Here is a 12527-nt window from a genome sequence, read left to right as displayed (position 1 = left end):
ATCTATATATATATATATATATATATATACATACATACACACACACATACTAGGGTCTCAATCTCTGCTGATAAGGTATCTGTCCACGCTGCTACAGCGCTATAAACCCATGCCGACACAATCGCCGGTCTGAGTAGTGTATCAGAATGTGTGTAAATGGACTTCAAAGTACTTTTACTGCATGCTATCTGTAGGATCCCTGAGGATAGCTGTTAAGTCAGCGCTACCTTTTGGGCAAATGTGACACCCTCGGGGAAGATTCCCATCGTATCCTGGCCCTAGTAGGGAAAGGATACTCCCTGAGAATTCTTTGTGGGAAACTGCAGTCTCTTGTCTGGAGATTCACGCTCTTTTTCTTCATGAGAGGAGGGAAATTTACCTCCGCTTTCTTCCCCTTAAACCTGTGTACCCTTGTGTCAGGGACAGATGAGTCATCAGTGATATGCAAAACATTTTTTATTACAATAATCATATATTGAATACTTTCCTGCCATTTTGGCTGTAACTTTGCATTATCGTAGTCGACACTGGAGTCAGACTCCGTGTCGATATCAGTGTCTATTATTTTGGATAGTGAGCATTGAGAGACTCTGAAGGTCTCTGCGACATAGGGACAGACATGGGTAGATTCCCTGGCTGTTCTCTAATCTTTTGTGCAATAAATTTACCTTAGCCCTTAATTTCACATATCAAAACAGGTGTCGGCGTTGTCGACGGAGACACCACTCACACACACATTTGCTCCATCTCCTCCTTAGGGGAGCCTTTTACCTCAGACATGTCGACACACACGTACCGACACACCACACACTCAGGGAATGCTCATCTGAAGACAATTCCCCCACAAGGCCCTTTGGAGAGACAGAGAGAGAGTATGCCAGCACACACCCCAGCGCTATAAACCCAGGAATAACACAGTAACTTAATGTTAACCCAGTAGCTGCTGTTTATATAGATTTTTGCGCCTAATTATGTGCCCCCCCCCCCCTCTCTTTTTACCCTCTTCTACCGTGTATCTGCAGGGGAGAGCCTGGGGAGCTTCCTCTCAGCGGAGCTGTGGAGAAAAAATGGCGCAGGTGAGTGCTGAGGAAGAAGCCCCGCCCCCTCGACGGCGGGCTTCTGTCCCGCTTAAATATACATTTTCTTGGCGGGGGCTCATACATATATACAGTGCCCAACTGTATATATGTGTACTTTTGCCAAATGAGGTCCATATGCTGCCCAGGGCGCCCCCCTCCTGCGCCCTGCACCCTTACAGTGACCGGAGTATGTGAGGTGTGTGGGAGCAATGGCGCACAGCTGCAGTGCGTTACCTCAGTGAAGAACGGAGTCTTCTGCCGCCGATTTCGAAGTCTTCTTGCTTCTCATACTCACCCGGCTTCTGTCTTCCAGCTCTGCGAGGGGGACGGCGGCGCGGCTCTGGGATCGGACGACGAGGGTGAGATCCTGTGTACGATCCCTCTGGAGCTAATGGTGTCCAGTAGCCTAAGAAGCAGGACCTAGCTTCAGAGAGTAGGGCTGCTTCTCTCCCCTCTGTCCCATGATGCAGGGAGTCTGTTGCCAGCAGAGCTCCCTGAAAATAGAAAACCTAACAAAATACTTTCTCACAGCAAGCTCAGGAGTGCTCACTGAACAGCACCCAGCTCGTCCGGGCACAGTCTCAAACTGAGGTCTGGGGGAGGGACATAGAGGGAGGAGCCAGAGCACACCAGAATCTAAATTCTTTCTTAAAGTGCCCATGTCTCCTGCGGAGCCCGTCTATTCCCCATGGTCCTTACGGAGTCCCCAGCATCCACTAGGACGTTAGAGAAAAATACAATAAGCAATGTAAGAACAAATTAGAACCAAAATTAGACATTTTTTTTTTCATTTTACCCTATTTTTATGCAATAATAAAAAAAATAACGTTCACGGTTGAAATACTGATCCATGATAATTAGGCAATGTTTTATGTTGCAGACGCATGTTGTGGACATAAGTGTAACTATTTTAGTTTTGTAGTTTAAAAAAACAAAACAAAAACTTTTTGTTTTTATAAGCCCTGAAGACTATTAAAAAAAACATTTTGCCTTGGGTTATCATAATTCATGCATGAAAAGGTTAAAGCAGCATTGACCAGCCAACGTAAGAGATATTGTTACAGTTGAGACAAAGGCAGAACAGACAGGAGTGGCAGTTTCATGAGACAGCAATAGTGGCAATCAAGTGGGGTGCCTTTTAAAATAGTTGCTTATTTGTGATGTCTTAATGAATGGGATGTAAAAACATGATAGTGGTAACAGAGTCTACTGACTGCATAGAATGGATGACGTGGTCCTCCCAGGACATACCTCAGGAATGGCGTTTCCAATTACCAGCCATGCCTTCTTCCCCATGGCCAGGAAATAGCTGCACAGCAGAACGGCATGTTCTTCTTCATCTCCAGCCAGAAGGTCAAGAAATTGCTGAACAGAACAAGGAGCAGAAGTCACCAATCTGATCATTGTTTCCACAAAAAGATAAAATTTTAAGAGCAATTGAAACCACAATTTGACATTTATATATACTCAGAGGTTCTCAAACTCGGTCCTTAAGGCACCACAACGGTCCAGGTTTTAGGTATATCCATGGCTCAGCAAAGATGGTTAAATCAAATTGACTGAGGTGCTAATTAAGTCACCTGTGACTAAGGGGTTCACTACGGCTGGCCGGCGGTCGGGCTCCCGGCGACCAGCATACCGGCGCCGGGAGCCCGACCGCCGGCTTACCGACAGTGTGGCGAGCGCAAATGAGCCCCTTGCGGGCTCGCTGCGCTCGCCACGCTACGGGCACGGTGGCGCGCCACACTATTTTATTCTCCCTCTATGGGGGTCGTGGACCCCCACGAGGGAAAATAAGTGTCGGTATGCCGGCGGTCGGGCTCCCGGCGCCGGTATACTGAGCGCCGGGAGCCCGACCGCCGGCATACAGAAGACCACCCGTGACTAAGCATGGATAAACTGAAACCTGGAACGTTGGGGTGCCTTGAGCACCGCGTTTGAGAACCTCTACACTAAGAAGTGTATACATCAAATTTGAAAACTTGGCCTGCTGACCTGTTCTCTTTTGCTACAATGCCTCACTCGCTAGCAGTACACTCAATGAAGTTAGTGCTTACTTACATCTGACGTACTCCATAGGTTGCAGACTCCAGCAAAAGAGACGTTATCCGGCAGGAAGGGAATTAGTGAGACGTATCGTGCAACCAGCTCCTGTGGGCAGAGAGGAAATTGGAACATGCAGGGTGGATCCAGGTCCAGTGATATTACACTGACGTTCTGACGCCTAGTCTAAGAACTAGAGTTTTGCTGTCTACAACCCATTAACTGTTGATATTTGAGTGCCAGACATAAATATGTATCAATATACTTCTTGTCCCAGTTATTTTTAGGAAAATAACAGTTTGAACCACACAGAGAAATTAACACCGTCCATTTATAGGTGTTGCTTTTAGAAGAGCGCAAAAGATGCCAACATTTTGTGCTTCTGCGCCCATCTTTGAATCAGGCCTTATACCTGTAAAAGGATTATACATGTAATAGGACAATTCCTGGGCAATGCCTGTAAAAGGACAAAGCCTGCTAGAGAACAATGCCTGTAAGTGGACAATACCTGGACCATACCTGTAAGAGGACCATGCCTGCAAAAGGACCATGCCTGCAAGAGGACAGTGTAAGCAGATGGGCACCAGATTAAAAGAAAAAATTAAGTAAAAAATAAAAATAAATGGACAGTGACTGAGAATTTTTAAACAGAACCAAGTGTAAAAATTAGTGGTCCACTATGAAGGAAGCATTCTTAATACATTTGTTCACGGTATAAATTCCTTTCAAGTATATAAAGTTATAAAAACAAAACAGGATTAGGGTAATCCTGTTTTGCTTTTATAACTTTATATACTTAAAAGTATGCAAAAGCAGTAGAAACACTGGAGGTAGATACTTCCTGTTGTTGCTGGTGCATTATTTGGATGAGCATCTAGAAGTTCCTGCGGAGGCTTCAATGCCTTTATATATCTAGTAATGAAAACCGTAGTCCCGTTCATATCAGTGACAGTGGTTAGGCACTGCCGGTTTGAGAACTTTAATAAGGCTTCACTCTGAAACTTCTCCGCAGCCTGAAGCAGTTTCTCATCTTCCCGGCTATCAAACTAAAACATAACAGCACATTAATACAAGAAATTGTAACAGTCATTTTAATTTTAGATGATGATTTAGAAAGCTGTTCCCCATTGTAAACTTGCTCTATTCTGCTTTTGTGCAGAGTACAAAGTAAGCTTTAGTATAAAAATCTGAAAAAATAATAGAATATTTGGGGGACTATTCATGAAGTAGTGAAAACTGTGGAGAAGTGAGCCAGTGGAGAAGAACCAATCAGCATTGAAGTAACATCTATAATATGCATACTACAAAATCATACAGAGCAGCTGATTGGTTGCCATGGGCAACTTCTCCACTCGCTCACTTCTCCACTCTTTTCACTGCTTCATGAATAGACCCCCAAGTCACTAACTGTTGAATCCTTTTCTCTTAAGGCGGCTGGGCAACACTGGACCATGGGACTGCAGGGTGGGCTGGAGTTTGGCACTTAAACTACTGTAGCTTTAAATTCTGAGCTCCAACCCCCGCAACCCCATCATGCCAGTACTTCTTTAATAGAGTCCGATAAGAAGTAGCAGTAACCCAGTGAAACTGTTAAAACAATCAAACAAACCAGTAGTAGGGAAAAACGGTCAAGAACCAAAACCTTGCAAGGCTGAGCATGAGGGAGCTAACGCAGTTTCACACAGCATGCTTAAGGAAAGAGGATTCAATGGGCCATGGCTGCCTGACCGGAGAACTGTACACCCAAGGTGGGCCTCGCTAGAGGCAAAAACATGAACAGAGGACCAGGTGGCTGCACGACAGACTTGTTCTGCTGAAGCCCTGTGTCGCACTGCTCAGGAGGTTGCCACCACCCTAGTGGAATGTACTGACACTTGGTCTGGTGCCAGTCACCCTGCATTAGTACAGGCTTGAGTGAGGACATCCAACACGCAATGGTTTGCTTTGTAGCTGGCAAACTGCGTCTATGTGCATTGTAAAGAACAAGCAGAGTATCTGTGCAGCATATAGAAGAAGTCCTATCCAAATAAATTTACAGTGCTCAGACTACATCAAGCATAGCCAGATCATCCCGTACCCGAGAAGTTGTTGAAGAAGGAAAAACATGGAAAAACTATTTCCTGGTTTAAGTGCAAAGCCAAAACAACTTTCGGCTGTAATGTAGGAACCATACGGAGAACCGCTCTATAGTCTTGGAAGACGAGAGAAGGCGGCTTGCAAGACAAAGCCCCTAACTCAGAAACACGCTGATCTGAGGCCACAGTCATAAGGAAAACCAGCTTCCAAGTAACAAACAAGAAGATCGCTGAATGTAAAGGCTCAAATGGCGCCTGTTTGGGAGACGATAAAACTAGATGAAGATTTATAAGAGAGACTGTAAAGCAACCTCCAAAAATGTGCCCTACTCCTTGAGGCACCTAAAGAACATTGGCATGATGGGGTTCCAGGGGTGAGGAGCTGATTCAGAGGTGGACTCACCTCCCATTATGAATGCGTGTTTGAATTCGTGGAACTGCAAAAAATGGGTCACACTACTGATCCTCTGAGCACCCTATGGTATCCAGCTCGCACTCCGTAGGCAGAAGCTGAGTGCGCCTTAGGGACTAGGGGAAGACCCTACGGCACATTCCAGCAATGTATCCGTCAAAATTAGCAGTAGGACATTGTAGATGGCTGTCATCTGAACCTCTTCCTTGCTTTAGCTGGATATTGTGCAGACTAATAATTCTACTGTATATAACTTACTTACACCCTCTCTACCTCCCACCCACTTCATCTCACTGTCAGATCTCACAGTAATTGGTGCATACTGGGAATTAAAAATGAGAAAGAGAGAAGAGATGCACCCACTGTAGGCAACCACCCAGGGTACAGGACAATTCAAAGTGTCTGATTATATAACACTCCCAATCATCATACTGTATAATGCCATGAACTTATCACAAAACTAGAACACTGACAATTCATTGGTTAAATAATCTTTTGACCAAAGACCAGATGGCAGCAGGCCACATCTTATGCTCTTATAAACTACGATAGGAGATAAGTTATTCCTTAAGTGTTAATAATTAGTACGGGAGTAATAACAGGAGTATTTTGTGTAGATATTACTTAGCTGACCCAAACATTAAGTATTACACAACCATAAATACCTTTTCTCTGATGGGTTCTCCAGGCACAAGTTGAGGTTCAATGGTGATAAAGAGGGTTAGGAAGGAGCCCTGGCTCAGGCTGCGCACTGATTCGTAGCCCCCATCGTTTCCCAAATTGTGATGTTTGCTGTACCCCAGGAGCACAGGTGGAATATCAATCAGGAACGTCCCATCAATCTGAAAGTCAGGAAATCTCAGTAAGAAATGTATAAGGTGGGAGACCATGCTGGACACGTTTCTCCTGATCCGCATCTTCCTCTCATCACAGCCAGGGATGTTTCAATGAAGTGGCAAAAAGAACACCTGCCCCGGGTTCACCGTGACAGAGGGTCCATCTACTATTAGACTTCTTAGTAAGTTAGTTTGGCTAGCACAGGTCCAAAATGAGCTTCAGTCAACTGGTGTCCTAGGAAACTACTGCCCCATTTTGTCTGAGCTGTTTCTTCTTTTAAGTAAGTTTCTCAAATCTGAACTAACTCAAGACCAAAGCACCCGACCGTTTTAGATTTCAGCAGGACAGTTCCAATTTTCAGGTTTTGACCTGCCGTCGCAATGCAGTCCCAATTGGCCCAGCAGTTGGAAAGTTGGTTGGCTGGCCAGTACCTGCCACCTGCGTGTGTATGTCAGTGCAAATGTGAAGGGACCTATGGGACAGCCTAGGCATTCCCCTGAGAGAATGGCCACACCCCGTTTATGATGCTGCCACTCCTCCTTTCCCGATCTCCCCTCCGCAAATGCCGCATGCCAAAACTTTACCCTTAGATGCAAAATTAGCCATATGTGTAATCAAATCCGTGATCGAAGAGGAACTGACCAGTACAGTATAATATATTCTTTGACTCAGTCTTCTTCCAATTTATTGAAAATAGTTCCAGTGGGACTGCACCTACCCTGGCCTGGAAATAGATGGTAGTAAATGGAATTCGGATGAAACCGAGCCAGTGTCTCTCCACTCGTGTATGGTATCCACTTCCTCTCTCTCGATCATCCTGAAACAAGTACAGATACACATGTTTTGGTAACTGTATAAACCCATGGATGTGATTTTTAATATGACCACATTAAATCCTTACCTCTAATACATCAAAGCAAACTTCATCAAACACGTTGATGAATACATCATCGTTTACAGACTGCAAACTAGCGGTGCTGTAATCACCATTAGGAGCCCTGAAACATAAGAAAACTAGTTAGAATCCAAAACCACAACAGAGTGCCTTTATTGAACACATTTTGCCAGGCTATGGTAAGCCAAATCTAGAACAGAGCTTTTATTTTGGGTGGAGACACATACTTGTTTTAGGCTAAATGCCAAGTTGTACATGTTCTTTGTATCTGAGTTGTGCTGGTGAGGAAGAAAAGCTAATTGTGATTACACAGCATTAAGCTTGGTGTCCCCAACATGTATCCAGCCATCAAAATGGTTCTGTAACACTGCGTGCGATTTGTTTACAGCACAGAACAAATGCACAGTACCGCTTATTCTGTTCATATTACACTATGTGGTTCTAAAAGTTGTAATGCCTCAATGAACTTCAGAGGGAGAGTCTACTTCATTGATAGCCCGTGTTTGAATGCAAGTAGCCAATCAGAGCAGTTTTCTCACACTCCAGCCACTCAGAGACAAGTTTATTGGTTAGCCTGAAACAGGCTCATTTTCTTTAATGTTGTTCCTAAGGTGCTCAAGTTGTTCTGAGGAAGCCGCTGAGTGTGTCTAGAAGGCGGAGAAACGCGTTTTTGAAGTGACTGATACCCAGGACGTTTACCCTCCATTCACCGACATAAACATCGTCGTGTGGTATGATCATCAACCAGTGCATTTGCAATTGCGGCTAACCACCAGCAGAGGGAGCCTGAGCACTGTGGATAAGTCCCCATGACATCTTCTCCAGATATTCTGCAATAGACGGATAAGTACCAGCAGAGGGAGTCTTTGAAATTGGGATTGTCTCAGCATAATAAAAATCTTGGAGGTGAACCAAATGTTATAAATTGGATGGTAACTACCCATTTTAATTCATTATATGTGTGCACACATGTTCAATTGGAACATTAAAAGAGCTGAGGACCTCTGAACACACCCAGTGTTTGAAACGCTACTAATAGCCTGTTCATGATTTAATGAGTGAACACTGTGAATTATAGTAACATCAAAGTCCAAGCCTCACTATTTTAGTGTATTATAGCTAAATCAGTAGTTGTATATGAATTGTTTGTATTTTGACATTTAACATGCATAATATATGTTGATTGAATGCTATTTATGCTGCAGGAGTGCAGATTAATAAATTTTTACTTAATTTTTAAATTGTTATTTTTCTCAAATGCATATTTTTAAATTGTCTCTTTAATTAGTGCGGACAGCGCTCCTGATTTTCTACAGGGGGTCACATCCCTGTAGTTAGTGTGCTTTTTGGTTTTCTAAGGATTGCAATTATCCTGTAATTAGGAGCAGCAGTCCGCACTGTTATTTGATCTCCATCTTTCTGGTAGATACCAGCGCTTAAGGGTATACACACCAGTCCACACACAGGGGTGTGGGGTGGTTGTGTATACATACAAAACGGTATTTTGGTGATTTTGTTCTGACCAGGCTGAGGCTAGCTAACATTATTAGACCTACAGTCTGTCCACTTGTAAATGTGGGTAACCAGCCCATACTACAAAGCACTGGGCTGGCTGCATTTATGGGGACGAGGACAGACACTTTACACCATGGCTCAGGTAATATATGGTGATACAGCTCACCCTGACTCCAGGTGATGTGCCACATTTGCATCTGCAAGCGCTAATTGTGAATCTGTTGTGCTTCCATACCCCTAGTCTGCTTCTCTGTGGGCTACACGTGCAACTTAACCAAACCTCAAAATTCCAGGTTTCACCGCAGCACATAAGTAGTATTTAGCCCAGAAAGCTGGAGTTAGGCTCAACTTTAATTTAGGCCCAGAGTGTTAATGGGAAGAGCAACAGATTTTGTAAACACATGCTCCTGGCCTGCTTAGCACAATAGAGAGTGTCAAACCTTAGTGTATATACAGTTTCTGCTGAGTGGTGGCAACTAGAAAGCTCTGGATGGCTTGTAGCCACACAGTTGTGCTTTGGCATTCTCGGCAGACACGGATGTCATAGTAACTAGAGTTATAACTAGACTTTCTGGTGCCCTGGGACAGAAAATCATTGCCACCCAAACACACATTTTTCCAATAGGGAAATAAGGCGCACATCCAAAAAAGTGGAGTGGCTTGATGGGGAAGGGGCATGACAAAATGGATTCCAGAGAAAGCACATGCTATGATGTCCCTACCCACATGACATTTCAAAACAATGTCATACCCTGGACTTGAACCTATGACCTATTACATTGCAGTCAGACAACCTACATGTGGAGCTATTTGCTCATGTGAAAGAAACAAGTGAATTCCAAACTATATGAAGCTACTTGTAATTGTCAGATGAAAACCATTGCAGCCGAGCAGATTTATGTAGTGTGCAGCCAGACATCCAATCCCCTGCAGCCACACACAAGCTCCACGAGTAGGGTGCCTGACTGCACTGTAATAGGTTATGGGTTAGAGATCCTGCTATGACAATGTTTTGAAATGTGTGCTTTAAATAAAGGATTATGGGGGACATGTACTAAGCAGTGATAAAAGTGACGTAACATTTATAATTTGCATAGTTTAAAAGTATACAGAGCAGCTGATTGGTTGCCGTGGGCCATTTCTCCACTTTTATCACTGCTTAGTACATGTCCCCCTATGTGACTAAAGGTGCTTTGGCACGGAAAGCGGAGGTCAGGAATCAAAGAGGGAAACTACAAGTAATGAATCAATTACAGTAGCAAACTGACAGGTGCCTCCGAACAGCAACCCCTGCCTTGTGGCACTCTGTGCAGTGGCACATGACGCACCACTATCGCAATGGCCCTGATAAAAACAAAATCAGATGTAGAACAAATGTGAGAGCCGAACTGGTAATAAATATCAGTACCAAATAAATCTAACAGTTACAATAACGTTCCCTTTGGAAAACAATATACCAGTTTGTCACATACAGAAAGACAGGATAGTAATGTGTATGAAATACAGCACTTTTTTAAATTTTTATCAAATACAAAAATAATCTTTACAACAAATGCTGCTTATTTTGATATCTCTCAGAAAGTAGCACTAGCATTGTTGTTCATATGTAGCATTCATTTTACTGCTTGAGCAGATGTTTACCTAAATGGCAGTTCCAGTTCTTCATTCCAGTTTGGGTTGGGCCCATCAGCCGTTGTGGTCTGACACACAGTACGTTGAAACGAAACTTCTACAAATGGCCGGACCAACACCTGCAACCACACAGACTACAGTAATATATTTGTATATGAAGATAGAAGATGGGCAAACACAAACCGATATAATACTGTATATAAAATGATGTGCATGTAACTGTAAATAATATGGCTTTTTTTGTTTATAAGTCACTGAGAAGTTGTGTAACCATAATTAGGCACAGGGCCACAGCCAAAATGGTTTACAGCAATATGGCCATGTATAGCAGAGGTTCCCTCACATATCCTATAATCTATAAGAAGGGACAGGGAGTTAAAGTCCCCTGTGACAGAGACACTGGGGTCTATTCATGAAGCAATGAAAAGTGTGCAGAAGTGAGCTAGTGGAGAAATTGCCCATGGCAACCAGTCAGCATTGAAGTAACATTTATAATTTGCATACTATTCAATTGTACAGAGCAGCTGATTGGTTGTCGTGTGCAACTTCTCCACAGCTTCACTTCTCCAGTTTTTTCACTGCTTCATGAATAGACCCCACTCTCTTTTGCATAGATTGTGTTATAATGAAATGTGACAATGATGATAGAACCATGTAAATGGCATATTATCCTTGTACCTGATTAACGGTCCACTCTGGTGCCTGGGCCTGGTTTTGAGGTGACGCAGAAGTTGTGAACATCTCATTAAATGACCTCGTGGATCTGGACGGCTGCTTTGCTTTGCTAGAAAATAACAATTTATTAGTATATCATTCTGCTGAAATCTTAATTTGTCCCATCTTGCTGCCTTTTTAGGACTTCTTTAAGTCTTGGAAAATCGCATTGAGGATTTACAAAGTGATTGACAGTCAGAGCGTTTGTGGTAAGCAACGGGGGAGTGCTGACTCGAATGCAGGCGTATGTCGAACGTTTCAGGGGAGTGACACAGTTATAACCAGAAAGAGTAAAAAATCTCAATATGTATAGTTTGGAGCAGAGAAGGGAAAGGGGGGACATGATAGAAACGTTCAAATACATCAAGGGTTTTAACAAATTCCAGGAGGGAAACAATCTCCAAATGAAGAGAAGCAATAGGACACAAGGACATGCACTGAGACTGGAGGGGGGGAGGTTCAGGGGAAATATGAGGAAAAATTGCTTCACAGAAAGGGTAGTGGACAAGTGGAATGGCCTCCCATCAGAGGTGGTAGAGGCTAAGACATGTCGAAGTCAGAAAAATGTCTTAATGCACACTGCCATATTTGCACCGCACACTGGTCCGTGCTGCGCATGCGTACGCTCTCCCGTGGAAGCGCATACCCGCAATAGCGTGCACTCGCACGCGCAGTATGCGCATTTACGGTAGAGTTTATGTGATCGTAGCGTGCGACTCATTCGTTACAAATATTCACAATTAATGTATTTCATAGATCATGTTCCCCTCAATAGTTTCTGTAAGTTTGGTTTAGATAGAATGTCCCTGAGCGGAGGAATCCCTCTTTGTATTGCACGAAGGGTCTAACAGGAGTCATACAGCAGTGTTTGATACCCATCGGAAGAGTATTTAATTAGCAATATTCCGGTGTTGGTTTGGAGCGTATTAATCGCTCGTGCGAATAGTTATGGACATAAGAAGTTTATGTCCATTTCTATGATTTGCACATACTCAGGTATGCGGCGGGAAACCCAGTTCCCCACCCACCTGAGCTGTTGGAAATCAGCACAGCCCACCTGTATGAATCAACCTATGACCTTTGGTTACAGTACAGGGCCGAATTCCTGTGTCCAATAAACTGTAGGATTGTAGGGACTAGGAGATTGCATTGTGTGTGGGGCATAAATAGGCAGACCGACCACATCCAGCTCTCACTCTCTCATCAACGGTTATCTGCTGATAATCGGGAGCTGGATATCGAGGCGCTGGCGATCATACCCTTTGTGCGTAAGTTCTCTCCGTAATCATTGTCTTTCTGTGAGCCAATTCCTCTCTCTCTCTCTG

General features: G+C 43.7%; 1 protein-coding gene across 3 annotated transcripts in view; it reads right to left on the bottom strand.

Annotated features, from left to right (window-relative positions):
- The window catches only part of CC2D2A (coiled-coil and C2 domain containing 2A), a 205272-nt gene that overhangs the window by 46675 nt on the left and 146070 nt on the right, over nt 1-12527 (bottom strand). For all 3 annotated transcript variants that reach the window (XM_063923787.1, XM_063923779.1, XM_063923772.1), the window contains exons 24-31: nt 11167-11272; nt 10498-10607; nt 7348-7444; nt 7165-7263; nt 6275-6451; nt 3965-4168; nt 3141-3230; nt 2331-2444 (exon numbers count right to left, since the gene is read on the bottom strand). In XM_063923787.1, the coding sequence (XP_063779857.1) occupies nt 2331-2444; nt 3141-3230; nt 3965-4168; nt 6275-6451; nt 7165-7263; nt 7348-7444; nt 10498-10607; nt 11167-11272 (997 nt within the window). The remainder of the gene's footprint in view (nt 1-2330; nt 2445-3140; nt 3231-3964; nt 4169-6274; nt 6452-7164; nt 7264-7347; nt 7445-10497; nt 10608-11166; nt 11273-12527) is intronic.

The sequence above is a fragment of the Pseudophryne corroboree genome, chromosome 1 (assembly GCF_028390025.1).
Source record: "Pseudophryne corroboree isolate aPseCor3 chromosome 1, aPseCor3.hap2, whole genome shotgun sequence".
Classification (NCBI taxonomy): Eukaryota; Metazoa; Chordata; class Amphibia; order Anura; family Myobatrachidae; genus Pseudophryne; species Pseudophryne corroboree.
The sequence above is the reverse complement of the archived record's forward strand: the minus strand, read 5'-3'. Positions and strand labels throughout refer to the sequence as shown.